Genomic DNA, 24,327 nt, shown 5'->3' on the forward strand with positions numbered 1-24,327 from the left:
TCTTGATCTTCTTCAATTAATAGATTGTAAGGATTAACTGAAACTTATTGCAAACTGACCATTAAGATAAAACGTGGTGGAAAGTTTGAACATTTAGATTTTTTTAGGGCAAAAAAATCCCTTAATCTGGTTGCAGTATATAAATTATGTATATACTTAATTTCATAGTCCATAGTTGGATAATGATCTATTGAGTAGTTATTTAAAAATTTGGTGTGGTTACTGGTTAGCACAAATTCAAAATTTCTTAATCTGCTTTTTCAATTCCTCCAACTATGCATTCATGTATTAGTCAAAGGATAGATTAGTGGTTAGAAATTACGTACCATGCTTTTTTTTTTTTTTACATTCCAATTTTCAGGAACACTCTTATTTTTTTAGTTATTCTATGCAATAGTATACAGTCAAGCTCTCACTCACTATCTTGTAATTGAAGATTAATTTTTATTTGAATCTCTAGCTATACTTATAGGAACTTCATTTGTATATTTTACCAATCGACGATATCCAGATACAAGATCCATTGATCCTGCAAAACCTCCATCTTATCCTACATTTTGATGTATAGAGATCTGCAGAGCGTGTCTTTTTTCTTTTCTTTTTTTTATGAAAAAGATCTGTATATATACGTAGAGCCTTCTGTATATAGAATTAGATTAGATATGGAGAAGGCGATGGATTCCAAGGATATATTTTTGTCTTAATTAATTCATGATACAGTATATCCTATGCTATATCTAGGGATTCTGATTGATGTCAATGATGTGTCATGCTTCATCAGAGAAGAAGACGAAGTTGCTTTTATCCACTAAACTTTGGTATTTTTATCTCATTTTTCATTTTAGGGGTGTTTAGATAAAATTAATAAGATTAATTCTTTATTTATTTAGATGTATTAAAACTTTAGGATATTTTAAAGTTTTTGATTATTTTTATTATTAAGTTAGTTTTGCTTAATTCATATATATCCTATATAAAAGGATGAGATTGGATAAAGTCTACCCTTGAGGATGAAAATATATACTCAATCATGCAAAATAAGCGCCCTGACCTTCAGTAGAATTAACTAGCATTTTGTTTAAGTTTTAAACATTTTCCTTCTTCAATTTCAAAACCATAGGTTTAAGTTTAATTTTAAAATTATTAATTAAAATTTTGAATTAGTTTTTCGATTATTGGCTAATAAATACACGAATTATATAGATCATTTCAGGAATCACACATTAAATCACTTATTAATATATGAACTTTTGTCAAATTAGAAATCCAATGAGAATGTTAATTTTTTCATGAGAATGAGAATTGATAATGAATAAATAAATAAATAAAAATATGAACGAGCTTTTTGTAATGTACGAATAGTCATTCAAATTTGGGTTCAAATCTTAGAGAGGGCGAAAATTTCGCCACATTAATTAAATTATTCATGCATTACTAGCTAGCAGCTTATTCATAGATTTATATGGACTTAATTATTCGTTATTTTAATTTATCACAAAAGATAACATTCTAACGGGATCCCAACCTAGATCAAATTTTACTGGCAGAAATTATTATAAATAAAGATAATATAGGCATATCAAATTTTATAAGATTACATGCTTTAATAATACTAGTAAATAAATAACACACACACTAGCATAGCATAGAGAGAGAGAGACAGAGAGATCTAGTAGAAAAATGATCCCGTAAAATGATTAAATGTGATGAAATTAAAAATGAAAATGAATTTGGAACGAGAAATATTAAAATTTTATGAGATATATATGAATAATTAATCTAAGTTATGGTATGTATAAGATAAGCATATTCCTCGATCAAAACCTTCGGTCGTCCATACAAACATGATGTTGATCTATGGGCGTTTAATTAAGCTTATTTTAGAGAGCAAGCAATGCTTAAAAAGCTTATAAGTTGTAAAGCTAGAGAAATAATTGTGAGCTAGAAAAAGAAGAGAAATTAAAGAAATATAAACTTGGAAGGATATATGATGAAAATATATAGTATTATAAAATGAATGTTGATAATAAAAATGTTAATTGCATATAAATGCACGGGTTGTTATTTAAATCTATTCTTTTGGCCAGTAAACTTTAATTTGGATCCATGTCAAATTTTAAAAAATTTAAAGTTTATTTATTTTTATAAAACAAAAATTTGAGTATAATTCATGTATTTATAAAAAATTAATTAACCCATTATAAAACTATGAAAAACTAGTTGGAGATGATGAACTTATTATTTGAAGAGGTTATAAATTATTAAAACTTATTTTTATATCTTATAAGTTGTTTATGAATTTATGATCAATCAAACAATCTCTTAGTACATTTTTCAATGGAATTTATATATCTTTTCAAGTTAAAATTGGATAACTTTCGTTATTGCCACTTGAAACTTATGAGTATTCCAACTTGTCTGACTTACGTACTTACGTATATACGTATGTTTTTTTTTTTTTTTTGAGGGACGTATATACGTATGTTATGGATACAAAACCAAAATGCCATTATTCGCCTCATGACAAACAAAAGAGAATATTGAGAAATTAATTTGTCCACATCTTATTATTTGAATCTCGGCCCAATTCAAAATAGCTAGGAGCTATTTGAATCACCATGACTATTATAATTTGAACCGTTGACAAACCAAAATTTTGATTTCATCAATGCGACGATGAAATTGACATAACAAAATATAAATATATACAGATTATTAGGGTGAATTTACTTTTGAGCTATAAAAAGGGACAAAATTTATTTATAATCTTACTTTTGACGTGATAAAAAGTTTAGAGAGATTGTACACAATTTTGGGCAAGCACCTTTTCCCTTATGCAAGATTTAATTTTATACTTAAGAGAAAATATTAATTCTATACCACCTTATAAAGAACAAAATAAATATATTATCATTGATATAAAAAATAGTACCATCTTTACTTTAAGTAATAAATTTATATTTTATGATATTATCCCTTGATTAGATAGATAAAAAATAAATACATTTTCTTTTTGGATAAGTTTTGAATTTTAAATCCAGAGGATTTCACCATTCGGAATTTAAACATGAATATATTTAGCAATTAAATTGCTTCTCGACAACCGAAAATTTGAAGAAAAAAAAAAGGAAACAAAAATATATATATCTTGACAATGTTAGACATGTTTAATTCTAGAAATAATATTGTGAAGAAAAATTGATATTTACATTAACATTATGGTTCGACGATCTCAAACTCCACACATATTCCTTATGTCCCCCAATTTAATATCCATTTGAGAAAGACATTGATTTTAGTAAATATGGGTAAATGCCTGTAAATCTATAACGTTTATATGGAATTGGTTTTTGCTCATATTTTAAAAAATCAGCCTCTAAATACATAATCTTTCATTTTTATCTTATTTTTATCCGGGATCGATTTTTTCTTACGCGGACGCCGAAAATGACATAGTGGCAGCCGAAATTATCCACTTGACACATTTTATGACATGTGAAAAAATAATAATAATAATAATAATAATAATAAAATTAAAACATTCCACATCATCATCTCCCCAACCTCCCCCACTCTCAAACCTTAATTCCCCTCCCCCCACCTGCCGTCGCCCCCCTCCCCCTCCCCACCTTGGCTCCGCCACCAAATTCCGTCAGCCCTTCCCACCACCGCCACGGCGGGCAGACCCCCGGTCAGCCATAAATCGAAATAGAAACCATAACATTGAGGAGAAATCCAAGCGATTCCCCCAAAGAAACAGTCACATTACAGAACCTTGAGAAAGAAAGAGAGAGCACCTCTGCGAGGGAGAAGCTTCGAGTTCAGAGCAAAATTGATGGACAGATTCCGACGAGGCGATATCATAATCCTTTAGAGCGGATTGTTTTTGGACAGCGCGACGTATCCGCTGCTGGTGATGATGTCTTTGTTCCTCCGTTTGATTTCGACGGGAAGATCGAGAAGAGCTCTCACCGCAGCCTTCATCTCCGCCATAAAGGGATCTAGGGCATGGCTTGGCGGCGAGAATTTCAGGCGGTGGGAAGTGGCGGCACCGAGGTGGGGAGGGGGAGGGGGCTGACGGAGCTCTGTTGTGAATCCGAAATCTGGCTATTTCGCCGTTGAAAGGGGGCGGCTGGCGCCGGGATCTGGGGATGAGGAAGGGGCAAACAGGATCTGGGGATGGGGGAAGGGCAGACGGGGTCTGGGGAGAGAGAGGGCCGAAGAGTCTGGGGAGGGGGCGGCTGGCGCCGACGTGTGGTGGCGGCAGGCGGCGCCGGCGGGTGGAGGGAGAGAAAGTTAGGGTTTGAGAGTTGGGGGAGATTAGGGAAGACGATGATGTGGATGTTTTTTTTATTTTAAAAAAAAAAAATTCAAATGTTCTGAATGTGTCACCGTGACAATTTCCGCGGCCACCGTGTCATTTCCGATCACCAGATAAAAATGGGACAAAAATGAAAGGTTATGTATTTAGAGGCAAATTTTTTAAAATAGGAGCAAAAATCAATTTCCTGTAAACATAATGAATTTACAAGTAATTACCCCAATAAAATATTAAATGCATTGTGAGTGGAATAATAGTTTTATGTTTATGAAAATGTTGAAGTAATTAAAGTGGAGTAAGATGTCTATATTTTGTAGAATTGTGTGGAATACTTTTATTAAAAGTAAAAAGAATGCTAAATTGGGGGACAAAATAAAATGAAGACATACAATACAATGAAGATATACAGAGCGAATATTTATCAAGAAAATGCATAATGGAATCTTCCTATTACTATGCCCTCTTCCAAAATAAAATATTCTTATTAAAGAATATGAAGCAGGAATATATTGAGGGAATTGTCTATGCTGAACAGTGTTCACGTGAACACTGCCGTTAGGATCATGACACGTGTTATTCACAATAAACCAGCCAAATAGTGTTTTTATTGAGCCAGACCGGTTCTTCACGCCTAAACCACCGGTTCAATGGAGCAAATGGTTTCCGCTTTACTGCCCTTGTTTACTGCCGTTAGGATCATGACACGTGTTATTCACAATAAACCAGCCAAATAGTATTTTTATTGAGCCAGACCGGTTCTTCACGCCTAAACCACCGGTTCAATGGAGCAAATGGTTTCCGCTTTACTGCCCTTGTTTACTGTGCAAATGTCAGATCTGATTTTTCTTAACCAATGAGCATTTTATTTCATAGCAGATATCATGGTAGATATGATGTTTCCTTAACCAATGAATGAGCATTTTATTTCTTTGACTTGTCTATGAAAAAAAGTAGAAAACAATTTTCGACTTCTGGTTAGGATTTTGCGGGGCAAGATATCCAAAATTCCAAATGTCAAAAATTTGAATCGTTTTTTCATTCGCAGATGGAAAGTGGAGAATCTAAAACACCGGGTGTGTATATATTTCGTCGTTGTTGTTTTTTCTTTGTCTTTTTCCTTTTTTTTTTGGTGCGTTTGAATTTCTAATATGATCTTGTTAGTAAATTAATATTATCTCATACAAATTCGATGGGTTCAGATTTACATGATGTTGTGGTGTTTATTTTTGTTTGAGAAGAAGAGTCACCAGTTCAACCAAAGTTCCTTGAAATTTTTGGTTGTTCTGGGTTAAGCCGTCTTCTGTGTTCTTCCATACACGGTACACGGTACATGGTACACGGTACACGGTACACGGTACAATAATTATTGTAGGATTTTACCCGATATATCTTCCATACACGGTAAACGTTCCACGGTTACATGATACACAATTTATTGTAGGATTTTACGCGGTACCGTGTAGGATTTTACACGGTACACGGTACACGTATCGTTCGAATCTCGTTCCACGTGTTCTTATTTTTCTGGTTTTTGTAATATATGTTCCATGTAATAAAAACATAATTTTAGAAAGGAATGTAACGACAAATAAAAAAGTTAAAGAAAACGAATATATATAGTTAAAATTATTATAGTTCCACGGTTACACGGTACAATATATGTTCCATGTATGAATTATTATAGTTAAAATTAATCAATTAATTTTGATATGATTTTCTCAACTTAAAATTAAAATTAATTCAAGTAAAAGAAAATGTGAAATTAATTAAATGACTTTATTTATTTTCTATAATTAATTAAGTATTTTTTGTATAATTAATTGAGTGAAAGTTTAATACAAATTTCGTTCACCCTTTTTAACAAACAATTGGCGTGCGTGAAGAAAAAAAAAAAATAGAGGGGACGAGATTTCATTACTCTTTGGTGAAGATTTAAGTTTGGATTTTATTCATGGCAACTAAATCATAGGTCTAAGATTTTTTTAATATATCATCAATGAATATAATAACTACAAACCATAAATCAATTTTTATTATATATCATCACACCCAACACGTTCATCCGAACACGATTGCACGGCCCTCTTCACGTTCATCCGAACACGGCCCACGATCGCCTGTAGCGTGTAGCGTGCTTGAATTACGTACTTAGCCAATTTATATATATGGAATTCCATTTAGCCAAATATTATGAGAATAGATAGTAGATTGTTTTGCATATGAATAATAATTTAATAGTAATTCTTTTGAGGAGTCGCTACATAATCTGTTGTTCTCAAATCCCCTAACTTTGATTAATAGAACTGTTACGTAATTAGTCATTACTAGTAAATACATCGAAATTAATTTACACATTTAAATAAAAAGTATTAATATTAAATAGAACCAAAATGTAAATAAATGCAAAATATATTTCAATAAATAAATAAAAATTTCATATACTTAACATAAACAAAAAGTTGTAAAAAAACTATACAGAAAACATAATATATTTTAAATTTTGAAATTTATTTGTTTTAATTTCATTTTTGATGATTTTTTATACCATATAAAGATCTTTTCACACGAACTTAAATTTAAGATGAGTATTAGATATTTTATCGTGAATAAAATCTAAGTATATTTAGAAAAAAATTAATAAAAGAGAAGCGATAAAATTTATAGAGAACGGAGAAAAAATTGGTGGTAGAAAAGAGAGAGAAAAAAAGAAAAATGAAAGAAATAGAGGGAAAACTCCTCTCTTTCATATATATATATATATATATATATATATATATATATATAGGGTTGGGTTCCGGTGGATCCCTATGCTTATAATAGATCCGTAGATCCAAATCTAGACCACACATTTATGACATGTGGCGCATCAAGATGGTGACACGTGGCAAGGCATTTCAAGGCAAAATCTGGAGAGGGGTAAAATTGGAATGTAATTTTCGAAATTAAAAAAAAAATTTATATTTTCTCAAAATATGTATATTTTAGATGCATAAAGTTTCATACGAGAATGCATGAACTTTCATATAAAAATGCATAAAGTTTCATATAAATATGCATAAGATTTCACCCCACCCCAACCCCACCCCCCACACCCCAGAACCCTACCCCACCCCCACCCACCCCCTACCCCCCCACCCACCCCCCACCCCCCCCCAAAAAAAATTTTTATTTTTTATTTTTTTAAAAACTGATTTTCTGACCACTGACCCACCCCCACCCACCCACCCACCCCCCCCCCACCAAATTTTTTTTTTATTTTTTTATTTTCTCAAAAACTGATTTTCTGACCACTGACCCCCTCACCCCCCACCCCCCCATTTTTTTTTTTTTGAAAATCAGTTTTTAAAAAAATAAAAAAAAAAAAAAAAAATTTTGGGGATGGGGTGGGGGTGGGGGTGGGGGGTGGGTCGGTGGGGGTGGGGGTGGGGGTGGGCCAGCAATTAGAAAATCAGTTTTTGAAAAAAAAAAAAAAATTTGGGGGGGGGGTGGGGGTGGGTGGGGTGGGTGGGGTGGGGGGCAGGGGGCAGGGGCAGGGGTGGGGTGGCGAAACTACCAGATTTATTAAAATGAAATGCATTTTTTGTATAATTTAATGCATTTTTATGTGAAAACTTTATGCATTTTTGTTTGATTTTATATGCATGTGAAACATGCATATTTTTGGGGGGTGGTAATGGGGAGGGTTGGGGGGTGGTGTGGGCTGGATTGGGGGGTGATATGGGGTGGGGTGGTGAAAATACCAAAACTGGAAAAATTAAATGCATTTTTCTGTTCAAAGTTATGCATTTCATGTGAAAACTTTATGCATCTTTGTGTGAAACTATATGCATCTAAAATATATCTATTTTGAGAAAATCTAAAAAAAAAATATATTTTTTTAATTATTAAATCCGAAAATTACATTCCAATTTTACCCCTCCAGATTTTGCCTTGGAATCCTTGCCACGTGTCACCATCTTGATGCGCCACATGTCATAAATGTGTGGTCAAGATTTGGATCTAGGGATCTATTATAAGCATTGGGATCTATATGATCCATTCCTATATATATATATATATATATATATATATATATATATATATATATATATAGGGTAGGGTTAACATAGAAACCCCTCTTAAGATGAAAACTAGGAACCAATTTAAAGCCATTGATTTAAATAAAATAGAGGACTGAGATTAAACTACAGATGCACAATTTCGATTGCATAGATGCACAATTTCAATTGCATAGATGCACAATTTCAATTTGCTCGAGTATTTTGCATCGTTGGTTTCAATTGCATAAATTGCATATTTTTTAAGTGCACAGTAAAATATAATAGATGCACATTTTCTTTTGTTGACTAAATCCTAACCATTAGATCTAATATTTAAAAGGCCAAGATTAGGTTCCTAGTTCTCATTTTAACAGAGGTTTTTATTAGAACCCCTTCCTATATATATATATATATATATATATATATATTCATATATTATATATAGATTAAACAAACAAAAAAAAAAAAACAAAACCAATGCATTTAATGCACAAAAAAATGAAAAATAGAAAAAGTTAAATCAGAAAACCATGTACCCGAGAACCGGCGGTATTGGACATGGGTAATCGGTCTGGGTTACTAAAAGCCGAACCGAACTAAAGGGACACGTGTCATGATCCTAAGAACAGTGTTCACGTGAACACTGTTCAGCATAGACGCTTCCTATATTGAGAAGGAAAATTCTCAATGCACGACTAATAAGAAAATCCACCATATATAATATGGGTAAAACTTAAGCTGACAGTGAGAAATAAGTAGGTGAATTAAAAGGTTTACCAAAATTCAAAACTCATCAAAAACGTACACTAGCATTAGGCATTATTTCTGCAACTGCGTCTGTTTTTTCTCTTGAAATTTGAAATTAAGCACAAGATATTTGAGTTGACGTTTACTTCTTAGATTGATATGATGAGGATATATATATACAGGGAAGGATTAATTAGAGTTTTGAAGGTGTTTCCCACATTGAATGCTTGATTCATTAGCTAGAAACTGCGAGGCCATAGGTTCATGAATATTTGAAGTACTCTTGAATAACTTCAACATAATAAGCTAGCTAGCCCCGTTCAGAAAATTAAATATATTTATGTTAATGATTAGTATAATGCATGCAAGATAACTTAACATCTCTAGCTAAGTACTAGAATTAGAATCGTTTGAAGGTCATAATCCAACCGAAATTCCAACTTAAATAACTTGGCCTCAATTGAGAAAACATATATGGTGAAACAACGACAAGAGAAAAAACCAACCAAAATCCTTGGACAATACAAACCAAAGATTGAAAAGCTGAGCCTCATCAAAACCCCTATAACAAAAACCCAGTTTTGAAAAATATTAAAGGGGAAAAAGAGTACTCGTCTAAATTAAAATAGATACATAGTCAAGCAACAGTATGCAAGGAGAAAACAAAATGAGTTTAGTATCATAAAGTGATAATAAGACTGACCTATTATGAGATACGAACTTGGAGGTCGTCATTTCCATATTCAGATTGCTGCTCCTCCTGAATCTGTTTTGCTGAGGCCACAGCAGAATCGCTGCAATAATCTAACTCGATTAATTCGAGGGTTGTGATTTCTCCAATGCCGGCGGGGATTTCCTCTAGATCCCAACAACGTCGTAAAAAGAGATGGCGGAGTTTAGGGAAGTTGGTTTCATCAGCTCTCCAACGCACCATATTCAATCTTTTGAGTTGTAGAAACTGTAATGAGTTGAATACATCTCCTTCTGCTATTTCCCATTCTTCTTCTTCTTCTTCTTCTGTCTCATTGCTTATGAAGGTACAATTGCATAACCTCAACACTTCCAGATTCGGGAGTGCACATAGAATCCTCCAGACTCCCGATTCTATTAGACAATCTTTCAGAGTTAATTTTCTAAGAGTAGAAGGAAATTTGAGCCCGAGCAGAGATGTAATTGACCGCCATTTTAATGTTTCGAGTTTGAGAAGATGGGTCAGATCAACTACTTCCCTCAACGATTCGTCTTCTTGGTCATAAACGATTCCCAATCTTTTTATATTGGGAATGCTTTTCAAGAAACCCCCACTAATTTCTGAAGCACTTAGGTTCACGTGCCATATAGTTTGCAGCTTCTTAAGAACTATTCTTTTCATGTAATCATCTTCTACACATAGTCCTTTCTTGGAGAAGAAGAGATGTCTTAACTCAGACATCTCCCACAACTCATGAGGTGCTGTACAGTAACGGACTAGCCTAACAATCAATGTTTGCAAATTACACAATCTTGATATTCCACTTGGCAATGAATGGCAGTGGATAGCTAAGTAGCGTAGGTTGACAAGTTGTAATATTTCACTTGAGAACTCATCCAAGTCCGTTTTGTATAAATCCAACACCCTAAGCAAGATCAATCTGGAAAATACGACCTCATCCAAGCACAACCTGCCGGCACACACTACAAATGATCGAAGTGACATCTCTGATGAAGCATACTCGCCATCTTCCATTCCATATTCTGAGTGAAAACTCACACGGCGTACATTAGAGAATGTGACCTCGGGGGAATTCTTGACATGTAGAAACTTCTCATCATCAGCTTTCCTCATACATAAATCTCTCAGAAGATCATGGATGCTAAATCTCTTTGGTTTTCCATACTTATAACATCTAACCGAAACTAGATTCCTTTCCACGAGTGACTTTACATAATCCTCTGCCTCTTCTTCCAAACTTTTTTCTTCATTTGTTTTCACAAATCCTTCAGCTACCCACATCCGTATGAGTATCGAGGCCTTAATCTCGTGATCTTCAGGGAAAGCTCCCATATATAGGAAACATGGTTTCAAGTGAACCGGCAAATGGTTATAACTTAAAGATAGAATATTTGAGAACTGCTGGTCTGATTCAGCAATTGCAGCTCTTATGTTGTTCCCAATATTCTCCCAAACATCTTTTAAACTTTCCACCTTTGACAACAGCCCTCCAATCACATTGATAGCTAGAGGAAGCCCACCGCAATCACTCGCAATCCTCTCTCCTATCCCTTGTAATTCATGAGGGCAGTCCTCTTCTCCAAACACAATTTGGCGAAGTAGATCCCAACTTTGAGAGTCGCTTAGCAACTGCACCCGATGCGGCAGACTCTTGGAGTCTGCATATTTGGCAACATCTGATTCCCTAGTAGTGATAACAATCCGACTCCTGTTGTTGTTGTCTGGGAAGTACATCCTTATCTCGTCCCAGAATTTGTTGCTCCAAATATCATCTAATACAATCATGTATCTTCTACCATACAAGCTCCTATACAAGATATCTTTTAACTCACCATCTCCTTTTCCATTATGTTGGTCACATTGTTTTCCAATTATGCAACGAATAAGGGTTAATAGGATTGCTCGCATATCATAGTCTTGTGAGATTGTGACCCAAGCAATATAGCTAAAGTGAGAAACAATGGATGGATCTTCATAAAGGTTTTGAGCAAGAGTGGTTTTACCTATACCACCCATACCAACGATGGGCACGATCTCCAGCTTGCTCTGCATCCTTGTCAGCCGATCCTTCAACTGCATCATATCTTTATCAACTCCCACCACAACACTCTTTGAACTTGAATCTTGCAACGAAGAAGCATCACTCGATGAACTGCCACTCGGCATCATCTTCTCCTGCACAAGCTTTACGATTTGTTCCATTACAGAATCAAGTTGTTGCATTACTTGTTGTAGATCTGGTGTTGAAAAAGTAAAGCTCACGCCTTGAGGACTGGAAAGGATTTGATCAACCATGCGCGATTCAATGATATCTTCTGCTTTATGTGCTGCTTCTCTAATTTGACTCTCTAAACCTTCTATTTTGGGGTGCAAGGTTTTTTCAAGAATATGCTGCAGAGAAGCAGCTTTTTCAAGGAGGGATTCAAGTTGTGGTTTGTTGTGATCAAGAACCCAGCATGATTGTTGATCAGGGTTCAAGATTTGTTGTAGGATGGTGATGAGGGGTTGAAGATTGTAGGCCATTTTTCTGATCTCTTCTCACTCACAAAGGATAGGAAAATTTGTAGGTATCACAATAATGATCCAATCTGTAACAAGGCAGCTGTAGTATTGACTTCTGAGCAAATAAAACAAAATTGTTATTTGATATAAAATATTGAGTAGTTGGATATATTTCTAATAGGGCGGCTGTAGTTTGCATGACATGCCTTGCATCTGTCCTGGATTTGCATATTTTGAATTGGTCCATCAATCTTTGGAAAGAGAGTTCAATTTTTCATATTTTTATTCAAGTTATAATAAGGAGGAAAAATATTCTACAATAGGCAGATGAATTGAGATTCCATGTGCATGTTTATATTATGGATTTGAATTGTCCATTATATCTTATTCTATGTTTATATATGATGAAGGACCATAGCATTATATGATGTACGACAAGCCTTGTAGCTTACTATGTATTCTTATCTTCAGGGGCGGATCCGTGGGGGGAAGTTGGTCTCATCGGCTCTCCACAAGATGCAGCCGGCTGAGATGTAGAAACTGCAGTGACCGGAACTCATCTCCCTCCGCTGCCTCCCACTCTTGATTACATGCCCCCCCCCCCGCTTTCGAACTTGCATATGCTTATCTTGAGCACTTCCAGATGAAAGTAGTGCACAGAATTTCGTCAAGAATCCCAGATGTATTACACAGTCATCAAGAAATAGTTTTATGATGTTACAAGGAAATCTAACTCTGCCCAGAAAGCCGGAATGGTATTCAGGTCTTGGATCTGCGGGTACTTAAGGCGTCCAGATTTGCAACTAAAATGAAGATATACGGCGCGAATATTTATCAAGAAAATGCATGATGGAATCTTCCTATTATTATGCCCTCTTTCATAATAAAATATTCTTATTAAAGAATATGAAGCAGGAGTATATTGAGAAGGAAAATTCTCAATGCACGACTAATAAGAAAATCCACCATGTATATGCGTATAACTTAAGCTGGCAGTGAGAAATAAGTAGGTGAATTAAAAGGTTTACAAAAATTCAAAACTTATCAAAAACGTACATTAGCATTAGGCATTATTTCTGCAACTGCGTCTGTTTTTTCTCGAGTCTTGATAATTGAAATTAAGCACAAGTTATTTGAGTTGACGTTTACTTCTTAGATTGATATGATGAGGATATATATATATACAGGGAAGGATTAATTAGAGTTTTGAAGGTGTTTCCCACATTGAATGCTTGATTCATTAGCTAGAAACTGCGAGGCCATAGGTTAATGAATATTTGAAGTAGAAATTGATTAAATTCAACATAATAAGCTAGCTAGCCCCGTTCAGAAAATTAAATATATTCATGTTCATGATTATAATACATGGAAGATAACTTAACATCTCTAGCTAAGTACTAGAATTAGAAACGTTGAAGATCATAATCCAACCGAAATTCCAACTTAAATAACTTGGCCTCAATTGAGAAAACATATATGGTGAAACAACGACAAGAGAAAAAACCAACCAAAATCCTTGGACAATACAAACCAAAGATTGAAAAGTCGAGCCTCATCAAAACCCCTATAACAAAAACCCAGTTTGGAAAAATACCGAAGGGGAAAAAGAGTACTCATCTAGACCAAAATAGATAGTCAAGCAACAGTAATTAAGAAAGGAGAATAAAATGAGTTTAAACATGAAGAGAAAGTGATAATAAGAGTGACCTATGAGATTCGAAGTTGGAGGTCGTAGTTTCCATATTCAGATTGCTGCTCTTCCTGAATCTGTTTCGCCGAGGCCACTGCAGAATCGCTGCACCTTTCTAACTCGATTGATTGGAGGGTTGGGATTTCTCCGATGCCACTGGGGATCTCCTCTAGCTCCCTACAATGTTGTAGAGTGAGATGCCGAAGTCTAGGGAAGTTGGTTTCATCAGCTCTCCAACGCATCAGATCTGAATTATAGAGTCGTAGAAACCGCAGTGATCGGAACTCATCTCCCTCCGCTGCCTCCCACTCGTCACTTTCAAACTTGCATAAGCTTATCTTGAGCACTTCAAGATGATGCAGTGCACACACAGTCGTCAAGAATCCCAGCTGTATTACACAGCTATCAAGAAATAGTTTTCTGATATTACCAGGAAATCTAACTCTGCCCAGAAAGCCGAAATGGTATTTAGGGTCTCGGATATAGGATCTAAGGCGTCCAGATTTGCATCTCAATGTTTCCAGTTTGTGAAGATGGCTGAGATCAAATTGAAGAGATGTTTCGATGCTATCATATATTCCCAACTTTTTGATATTCGGAATGCTTTCGAAGAAACCCCTCCTAATCACCCGATCTGTTACAACCACGCATGGAATCGTCTGCAGCTTCTTCTGAACAATCTTTTTCGTGTACGAATCATCGAAAATCTCGAATCCATTCATCTTGAGATGTGTTAACTCAGGCATCTCCCATATCTCAGACGGCACATCAAAATCGTAGGAGCTAGCAATCAAGGTCTGCAAATTCCACAACCTTGATATCCCACTAGGTATTTTCGAATCGCAGGAGAAAGCTAAGAAGCGTAGGTTGAAGAGTTGAAATATTTGTGTTGGGAAATCTTCTGCGAACATCATATCGAATACATCCAACACCCTTAGCAATCGCAACGCGAAAAAATCACCAGACGGGATCCAATACGTACGACCAATGCCTATGAAAGATCGAGCACGCGACATGGACTCTGCTGAAGCGTTAACATCTTCCATTCCATGTGCCGTGTGAACACTCACACGGCGCGGATTGGAGAAGGTGAGCTTGGAGCCATTCTTGACATGTAGAAACTTCTCCTCCTCAGATTTCCTAATGCATACATCCCTCAACAGATCATGCATGATGTAACTCTCTGCTTTTCCATACTTGTAATTTCTAACCATAATTACATTCCTCTCCACCAGAGACTTTAGATAATCCTCTGCCTCTTCCTCCGAACTTTTATCTCCATTTGATTTCACAAACCCTTCAGCCACCCACATCCATATGAGTCTCGAGGCCTCAATCTTGTAATCTTCAGGGAATGCTCCCATATACAGAAAACACGGTTTCAAATGATTCGGCAAGTGGTTATAACTCAAAGACAGTATATTAGAGAACTGCTCGTCTGATTCAGCAATTGCAGCACTCACGTCGCTCCCAATTCTCTCCCAAACATTTTCAGATCTTTCCATCTTAGACAATAGCCCTCCGACCACATGGATGGCCAGGGGAAGCCCACCACAATCACTTGCAATCTTTTCTCCTATAGCTTGTAATGCATGATGGCAATCCTCCTCTTCACCAAACACAATTTTGTGGAGTAGATTCCAACTTTCTGACGTGCTCAGCAGCTGCACCTGATGCTGCAGACTCTTCGAGTCTGCAGATCTGGCCACATCGGATTCCCTGGTGGTGATCACAATCCGACTCCTGTTGTTGTTGTCTGGGAAGTACCTCCTTATCTCATCCCAGAATGTGGTGCTCCAAATATCATCTAATACAATCATGTATCTTCTACCATACAAGCTCCTATACAAGATATCTTTTAACTCACCATCTCCCTTCTCCTTATGTTTGTCACATTCTTCTTTTCCAATTATGCAACGAATAAGGCCCAATAGGATTGCTCGCATCTCGTAATCTTGTGAGATTGTGACCCAAGCAATATAGCTAAAGTGCTCAAGAATGGAAGGATCTTGATAAAGTTTTCGAGCAAGAGTGGTTTTACCTATACCACCCATACCAACAATAGGCAGGATCTCCAGCTTGGTCTGCATCCCGGTCAGCCGATCCTTCAACTGCATCAGATCTTCATCAACTCCCACCAAGACGCTCTTCGAACTCGGATCTTGCAACTGAGAAGCACCGCTCAATGAACTGCCACTCGGCATCGTCTTCCCCTCCACGATGCTTTTTGAACTCGAGAAAGAAGCACCACTCCGTGAGCTGCCAGTGGGTTTCTTGTTTCTCTCCACCTCCTCGAGCTTCACAACTTGTTCGATTACAGAATCAAGTTTTTGTGTCACTAGCAGCACATCTGGTGTCAGCAGATTGAAGTTCACTCTTTTAGAAATCGAAAGCATTCGTTCAACCATGTGAGATTCAATGATATCCTCTGCTTCATTTGCTGCATCTCTGATTTGACACTCCAAACTTGGTATTTTGGTGAGTGGAGTTTTTTCGAGAATCTGCTGCAGGGAAGAAGCTTTTTCGAGGAGGGATTGGAGTTGTGGTTTCTTACGTCCAAGAATCCAGCGTGTTTGTTTGGGATCCAGAATTCCTTCAAGGATGGTGATGAGGGATTGAAGATTGTAAGCCATTTTTTCTGATCTCTTCTCACTTGCAAAATAAACAAAACAAAACAAAAGGAAAGCTTCTAATTAACAATCACAAGACCGAATAATTAGACAGCTTATGTAGTGTTGACTTCGAGCAAATAATACTAAATTGTTAGTAGTATTTGATAATAAATCGACGAGGTGGCTATAATTTTATTGAGGTGGTTTTAGTTTCGAGGTTGAATAATATGCCTTGAATCTATACTGGATTTATAATATTTTACATGAGGCCTCAATTATGATCCCGAAAAGAAGCATTCAATGTTTTTTTATTTTAATTCAATTTGTAGAGATTAATTTATTGCTGTAAATTAATACTCTGTACTGACAGCAAAAATTTTAAAATTTGCCTTGGGTCTCTCAAAATGCCAGGACTTAATTGCCTTGCTACTACAAGTCTACAAGTCAAATAATAGTAACCACTTGGAGTGGAAAAAAAATTGAATATACAGTAGGTTTAGAAGACGGCATTTTTACATCAATAAAAAAAGTTGATTTAGAAAATATGGGAATTAACTTGAATTTACAATTGGCAATTCATTTTTTAAAAACACAAAACTTCCATTTCAATCACAGGCCATTATTTTAAAAGAAAAATAAAAAATCACCATTGAAATTGATTTCAAATTGGTTATTATTTTCTTAACATAGTATAGTTGTGGATAAAAAACGAATATGCCATCATTGGCCTCATGACAAACAAAAGAGAATATTGAGCGATAGGATAAATAATGTCTAAGGTGAAAGGTATTGAGTTTGAGCCACATGTGATGCGGTCTTTAATTTTATTTATTTAATTATTAATGATTTATAAAAAAAATATTGATACTTTTGTCAAGAAACCCACAAACATAAAAGAGTAAAATTTTGAAATAGTCACAATTTATGGCAACTCATTGAAAAACATAAAATTTGATCATTTTTATTGATTTCGGACGTTTTTACCCTTAATGAGACGGACCGGGTAGGATTAGGCACGCAGGTCGCGTGCCGAGTCGGGTTAGGCACTTATGGCACTAATAGTGCCATAATTGCCAATATTTTAATTGATAAATGATGACATGACTGCAAAGCTTATTAACTTTGAGGACTTGCTAGCAACTTCAGAGAGGGACTTGAGCAGCAAAATTAATTAACAGACTCACAGCAGTCAGTTATACACTGTTTTGCTGCGGATTAAGAGCTGGTTTTGCTCTGATCTTTTCTGCCAGAATGAAGGGCTGTGATCTAGTCTTTTGGTTGATATATAAGATGTTAATTTGTAGTTAGTTGAGACTTGAGAGAGTTAGTTTTTCTCATCTTTGGCAGAACACGACACGAGAGAGAGATACGATTTGGAGAGGTGAATGAGATAGTGCTATGCTTTGCTTCTATGATTTCTGCTCAAGAATTCTCATTGGGTTGTAGCTGTATGATTGATCTGTGAAATAGAACTTCCGTTGATCCTCCGTTAATGTATTTAATTTTAAAAATATGAGTACTTAATTTCTTTGATTTGGTAAGAATCTTTATATATATAAAAAGCAAAGTAAATGTAATTTAATTCAATTAGAAGGGTGTAATTGGAATTGAAAAAAAATATATACTGGTGCAAACCGTCAACGGCAACAAATATTTACCCCACTAACTAACAAATTATTACTCATTTTCATGCGTGCTTATTTGTTAAGGGATTCTTTTGTTTACTAATTTATCTTTTATTTATTTTCACTTTTGATAAGTTTGTTTTCTTCTTTCAGATTATGTTCATATTTATTTTATGCTACATGTTTATTCATGATTTTTTAAAGTTTTTTTTATTTACTATTTCTTTTTCTTTTTTTTATATATACTTTTGATACGTTTTTTTTTTTTTTTTTTTTTTTTTTTTAATGTTACAAAATAAGGTGTTCGATACATGTGTAATGAAATGGGGTGTTCGATAAGACGATAACACTATTATAAACAAAATAGCAAATTATATGTTACAATCTAATTTAAGAAAAAAATTGTAAAGATAACACATAAAAGTAGGGTGTTCGATACATGTGTAATGAAATATATGAAATTTTCATAATTTCAAATTTAATATCTAAAATATGAGTCAATAAAATTAATACTCCCTATTTTTAACTTTTTCTTTAAATTTTTTTCTTCTTATTTTCTCCTATTATTCCCTGGCATTTTGATTTATTGTATAGTATAGTTTATTTTATGAAGGAAAAATTATAAAATAAATCATGAATTTATACCCATCGTTGTAATTTCGATCTTACTTTTTAAAGTTTTTAAATATATATCGTATTTTTCTAAATTTGCATTTGAGGCTTCTCTAATTTTTTTGACGATCGAAAACATGACGCAACAACGTCGTTTAGTGTGCTTTGATAATATTAGAGTATTATATATTTAAATTTTGCAGCTGTTTAAAATTATAAGAATTTGATTTTTAATTGCAAATGTTTAAAATTAAGCCCAAATTTACAAAATAAGTATAAGTTAATGATTTATTTTACAATTAACTAATTCTAATGCACTATTAATTTGTTCAAAATTATTTTTGTTAAATAAAATATTTTTATTTTTTAATGCATATATTTTTTTCAGAACAATTATCTTAACAGGTATTAAAACAAGTTTCTATAACTTGCGATTATTGATATTTTAAAACTTTCTAGATTTATCTCACTAAATTTTTTGGATCTATATATATTAGTATTTTATCTAAATTTTTAATTCATAAATATTAAATTTAAATTTTAATATTTTTATAATAATTATAAAGTGTTTCATATAAATATATTGCTTGAGGTGTCATAATCCATGTACGATTTTTAATCTCAATTTAATAATAAATAATTATTTGTGAGCCATAAGACATTTGATATAAATGATGAGTTGAGTGAGAATGTTTGTTGTGTATTGATTTTCATTTTACAAAGTGACTTATTGAATTGGAATGTCCAAATAAGAAAAATGTGGCATATTAAATTGATATGAAAGTCCATAATCATAATCACCACGCATAGCGCGGGAGATACACTAGTAATTAATGAAACACTAATATAAAATTGGGATACATCCATTGCTATACCTGATTGGTCCATAAGAATTATTTTATTTTTGTGTCTATAATCAGAGTAATGACTACTGCGGAGTATCTTATTAATTTGCTATATTAGTTGATTTTGTTTTCTTGGTTAATAATCAATTTCTTTGATTTTAAGGTTTGGCTACACCGAAACTTGATATTTAGGAAATTAAGTGCAATAATTTGTTATATGTGGTTCGATGCATGCTCATTACTATGATTTTGACAGTAAAGGACGACCACCAATGTGTGTGTGTTATTTTTTAATAGAACTGTTTAATTTGTTCAACTAAATGATAGACTCAAATTCAACATTGAAAATAATTAAGTGAGATACATGAGACAAATTAAAAATAATAAAAATTTAATAAATTTATATAATAAATCATTGCAAAATATTGAGCAATTAGTATGGATACTATGAATGAACTCATAAAATAATAGCAAAATTTTCTATTAAAAAAGAATATGTATTTTGAAAAGTAGAAATTGACTTTCCTACTATCATTTTACAAATTTTATTAAATCATGGTTTGTTATTTCTATTATGTTTCCTTTCAAGTTCATCGTTATTCAATTTTCTCTTTTTAACAAATATTTTTTCTTTCTAACATAAAATTCCTTTTAAGTTGGATTGGAACTGAGGGAGGACAAAAATGCACTTGAATGTATATGATGAGAATCTTCTTATTATGAGAAGTGCTTATGTTGAATGCAGTAAATTGTACGTATTGTGCAATAAATTCAAAACTTAAGCTGACAGTGAGAGATAAGTAGGTGAATTAAAAGGTTTACAAAAATTCAAAACTTATCAAAAACGTACACTAGCATTAGGCATTATCTCCGCAACTGCGTCTGTTTTTTCTCTTGATAATTGAAATTAAGCACAAGTTATTTGAGTTGACGTTTACTTCTTAGAGTGATAGGATGAAGATATATATATACAGGGAAGGATTAATTAGAGTTTTGAAGGTGTTTCCCACATTGAATGCTTGATTCATTAGTTAGAAACTAAGAGGCCATAGAGGTTCATGAATATTTGAACTTCTTGAATAAACTTCAACATAATAAGCTAGCTAGCCCTTCAGAAAATTAAATCTATTCATGCATGTTCATGATTATAATACATGCAAGATAACATCTCTAGCTAAGTGCTAGAATTAGAAACGTTTAAAATCATAATCCAACCGAAACTCCAAATTAAATAACTTGGCCTCAGTTAACAAAACATATATGGTGAAACATCGACAAGAGGAAAAACCAACCAAAATCCTTGGACAATACAAACCAAAGATTGAAAGGGCCGAGCCTCATCAAAACCCCCATAACAAAAACCCAGTTTGGAAAAATATCAAAGGGGAAAAAGAGTGCTCGTCTAGACCAAAATAGATAGTCAAGCAACAATAGGAAAGGAGAAATCAAAATGAGTTTAAACACGAAGAGTAAGTGAAAATAAGAGTGACCTATGAGATTCGAAGTTGGAGGTCGTAGTTTCCGTATTCAGATTGCTGCTCTTCCTGAATCTGTTTCGCCGAGGTCACTGCAGAATCGTTGCACCTTTCTAACTCGATTAATTGGAGGGTTGGGATTTCTCCAATACCGGCGGGGATTTCCTCTAGCTCCCTACAATGTTGTATAATGAGATGCCGAAGTCTAGGGAAGTTGGTTTCATCAGCTCTCCAACGCACCACATCTGAATGATTGAGTAGTAGAAACTGCAGTGACCGGAACTCATCTCCCTCCGCTGCCTCCCACTCCTCGCTTTCGAACTTGCATAAGCTTATCTTGAGCACTTCCAGATGATGCAGTGCACACACAGTCGTCAAGAATCCCATCTGTATTACACAGCTATCAAGAAATAGTTTTCTGATATTACCAGGAAATCTAAATCTGCCCAGAAAGCCGAAATGGTATTTAGGATCTCGGATATAGGATCCAAGGCGTCCAGATTTGCACCTCAATGTTTCCAGTTTGTGAAGATGGCTGAGATCAAATTGAAGAGATGTTTGTATGCGATCACATATTCCCAACTTTTTGATATTTGGAATGCTTTCGAAGAAACCCCTCCTAATCACCCGATCTGTTACAACCACGCATGGAATCGTCTGCAGCTTCTTCTGAACAATCTTTTTCGTGTACGAATCATCGAAATACACGAATCCATTCATCTTGAGATGTGTTAACTCAGGCATCTCCCATATCTCAGACGGCACATCAAAATCGCGGGAGCTAGCAATCAAGGTCTGCAAATTCCACAACCTTGATATCCCACTAGGTACTTTCGAATCGCAGGAGAAAGCTAAGAAGCGTAGGTTGAAGAGTTGAAATATTTGTGTTGGGAAATCTTCTTCGAACTTCATATCGAATACATCCAGCACCCTTAGCAATCTCAAGGCGAAAAAATCATCGGACGGGGTCCAATACGTACCACCAATGCCTATAAAAGATCGAGCACGCGACATGGACTCTGCTGAGGCGTTAACATCTTCCATTCCCTGTGATGTGTGAAAACTCACACGGCGAGGGTTGGAGAAGGCCACATTGGAGCTATTCTTGACATGTAGAAATTTCTCCTCCTCAGATTTCCTAATGCATACATCCCTCAACAGATCATGCATGCTGTAACTCTCTGCTTTTCCATACTTGTAATTTCTAACCATAATTACATTCCTCTCCACCAGAGACTTTAGATAATCCTCTGCCTCTTCCTCCGAACTTTTATCTCCATTTGATTTCACAAACCCTTCAGCCACCCACATCCATATGAGTCTCGAGGCCTCAATCTTGTAATCTTCAGGGAATGCTCCCATATACAGAAAACACGGTTTCAAATGATTCGGCAAGTGGTTATAACTCAAAGACAGTATATTAGAGAACTGCTCGTCTGATTCAGAAATTGCAGCACTAACGTCGCTCTCAATTCTCTCCCAAACATTTTCAGATCTTTCCATCTTAGACAATAGCCCTCCGACCACATGGATGGCCAGGGGAAGCCCACCACAATCACCTGCAATTATGCAACGAATAAGGCCCAATAGGATTGCTCGCATCTCGTAATCTTGTGAGATTGTGACCCAAGCAATATAGCTAAAGTGCTCAAGAATGGAAGGATCTTGATAAAGTTTTCGAGCAAGAGTGGTTTTACCTATACCACCCATACCAACAATAGGCAGGATCTCCAGCTTGCTCTGCATCCCGGTCAGCCGATCCTTCAACTGCATCAGATCTTCATCAACTCCCACCAAGACGCTCTTCGAACTCGGGTCTTGCAACTGAGAAGCTCCGCTCAATGAACTGCCACTCGGCATCGTCTTCCCCTCCACGATGCTCTTTGAACTCGAGAAAGAAGCACCACTCCGTGAGCTGCCAGTGGGTTTCTTGTTTGTCTCCACCTCCACGAGCTTCACAACTTGTTCGATAACAGAATCAAGTTTTTGTGTCACTAGCAGCACATCTGGTGTCAGCAGATTGAAGCTCACGCTTTCATAAATCGAAAGCATTCGTTCAACCATGTGAGATTCAATGATATCTTCTGCTTCATTTGCTACATCTCTGATTCGGCTCTCCAGGCTTGGTATTTTGGTGAGTGGAGTTTTTTCGAGAATCTGCTGCAGGGAAGAAGCTTTTTCGAGGAGGGATTGGAGTTGTGGTTTCTTACGTCCAAGAATCCAGCGTGTTTGTTTGGGATCCAGAATGCCTTCAAGGATGGTGATGAGGGATTGAAGATTGTAAGCCATTTTTCTGATCTCTTCTCAATCGCAAAATAAACTAAACAAAACAAAAGGAAAGCTTGTAATTAACAATCACAAGATCGAATAATTAGCCAGCTCTTGCAGTGTTGACTTTGAGCAAATAATACAAAATTGTTATTTGATAATGAATCGACGAGTTGGCTATAATTTTATTGTGGTGGTTTTAGTTTCGAGGTTGAATAATGTGCCTTGAAACTTATCCAGGATTTATAATATTTTACATGAGGCCTCAATTATGATCCTCAATTATGATCCTGTAAAGAAGCATTCAATGTTTTTATTTTAATTCAACTTGTAGAGATTAATTTATTGCTCTAAATACTCTGTACTGACAACAATTTTTTTCAAATTTGCCTTAGGACTCTCAAAATGCCAGGACTTGCCGTGGTGGAGTCAGGAATTTATATTAGGGGGGCTGAATTTCTACGGGGTTCGGGTCAAAATGCCAGGACTTGCCGTGCTATCAGCGGTGGAGTCAGGAATTTATATTAGGGGGGCTGAATTTCTACGGGGGTTCGGGGTAGCTCCCGAGAAATTTTTTTGTGGGTATTTCGTACATTTTAAACATTTTAGGGGTAATTTCGTACATTTTAGACATTTTTCTTTTGAGAAAACAATGATAATTGACTTAATTCGACACGTATTCATTGATTGAAAACGTTACAATATCTTCTCAATATACACGATCAAATTGTTATTTAAAATTAAATAAAATGCACAAAATACCAACAAATAGAAGAATTGATACAAAATTAACTATCATAACTTTTATTTAACCACCCTTTAATCATAAGCATAATTTGCAACACAAAATTATTAGAACCAAGAATAGCCGATAAGAA

The 24,327-nt window shown here is 35.0% G+C and overlaps 3 protein-coding genes across 3 annotated transcripts; all 3 read right to left on the reverse strand.

Moving 5' to 3' along the window:
* Nucleotides 1-9,814: 9,814 nt before the first annotated feature.
* LOC130993084 (putative late blight resistance protein homolog R1A-10) lies at nucleotides 9,815-12,343 on the reverse strand. The gene has a single exon (XM_057917807.1). It carries the CDS (start codon nucleotides 12,341-12,343, stop codon nucleotides 9,815-9,817), a length of 2,529 nt encoding a protein of 842 aa, XP_057773790.1.
* A 1,401-nt stretch (nucleotides 12,344-13,744) lies between these two features.
* On the reverse strand, nucleotides 13,745-16,842 carry LOC130991774 (putative late blight resistance protein homolog R1A-10). Its single transcript, XM_057916165.1, has one exon. It carries the CDS (start codon nucleotides 16,643-16,645, stop codon nucleotides 14,030-14,032), a length of 2,616 nt encoding a protein of 871 aa, XP_057772148.1. The 5' UTR covers nucleotides 16,646-16,842; the 3' UTR covers nucleotides 13,745-14,029.
* A 4,060-nt stretch (nucleotides 16,843-20,902) lies between these two features.
* Nucleotides 20,903-23,470, reverse strand: LOC130993085 (putative late blight resistance protein homolog R1B-8). The gene has a single exon (XM_057917809.1). The coding sequence runs from the start codon at nucleotides 23,468-23,470 to the stop codon at nucleotides 21,197-21,199; it is 2,274 nt and encodes a 757-aa protein (XP_057773792.1). The 3' UTR covers nucleotides 20,903-21,196.
* Between the last annotated feature and the right edge of the window lie 857 nt (nucleotides 23,471-24,327).

Source organism: Salvia miltiorrhiza, chromosome 7, assembly GCF_028751815.1.
Source record: "Salvia miltiorrhiza cultivar Shanhuang (shh) chromosome 7, IMPLAD_Smil_shh, whole genome shotgun sequence".
Classification (NCBI taxonomy): Eukaryota; Viridiplantae; Streptophyta; class Magnoliopsida; order Lamiales; family Lamiaceae; genus Salvia; species Salvia miltiorrhiza.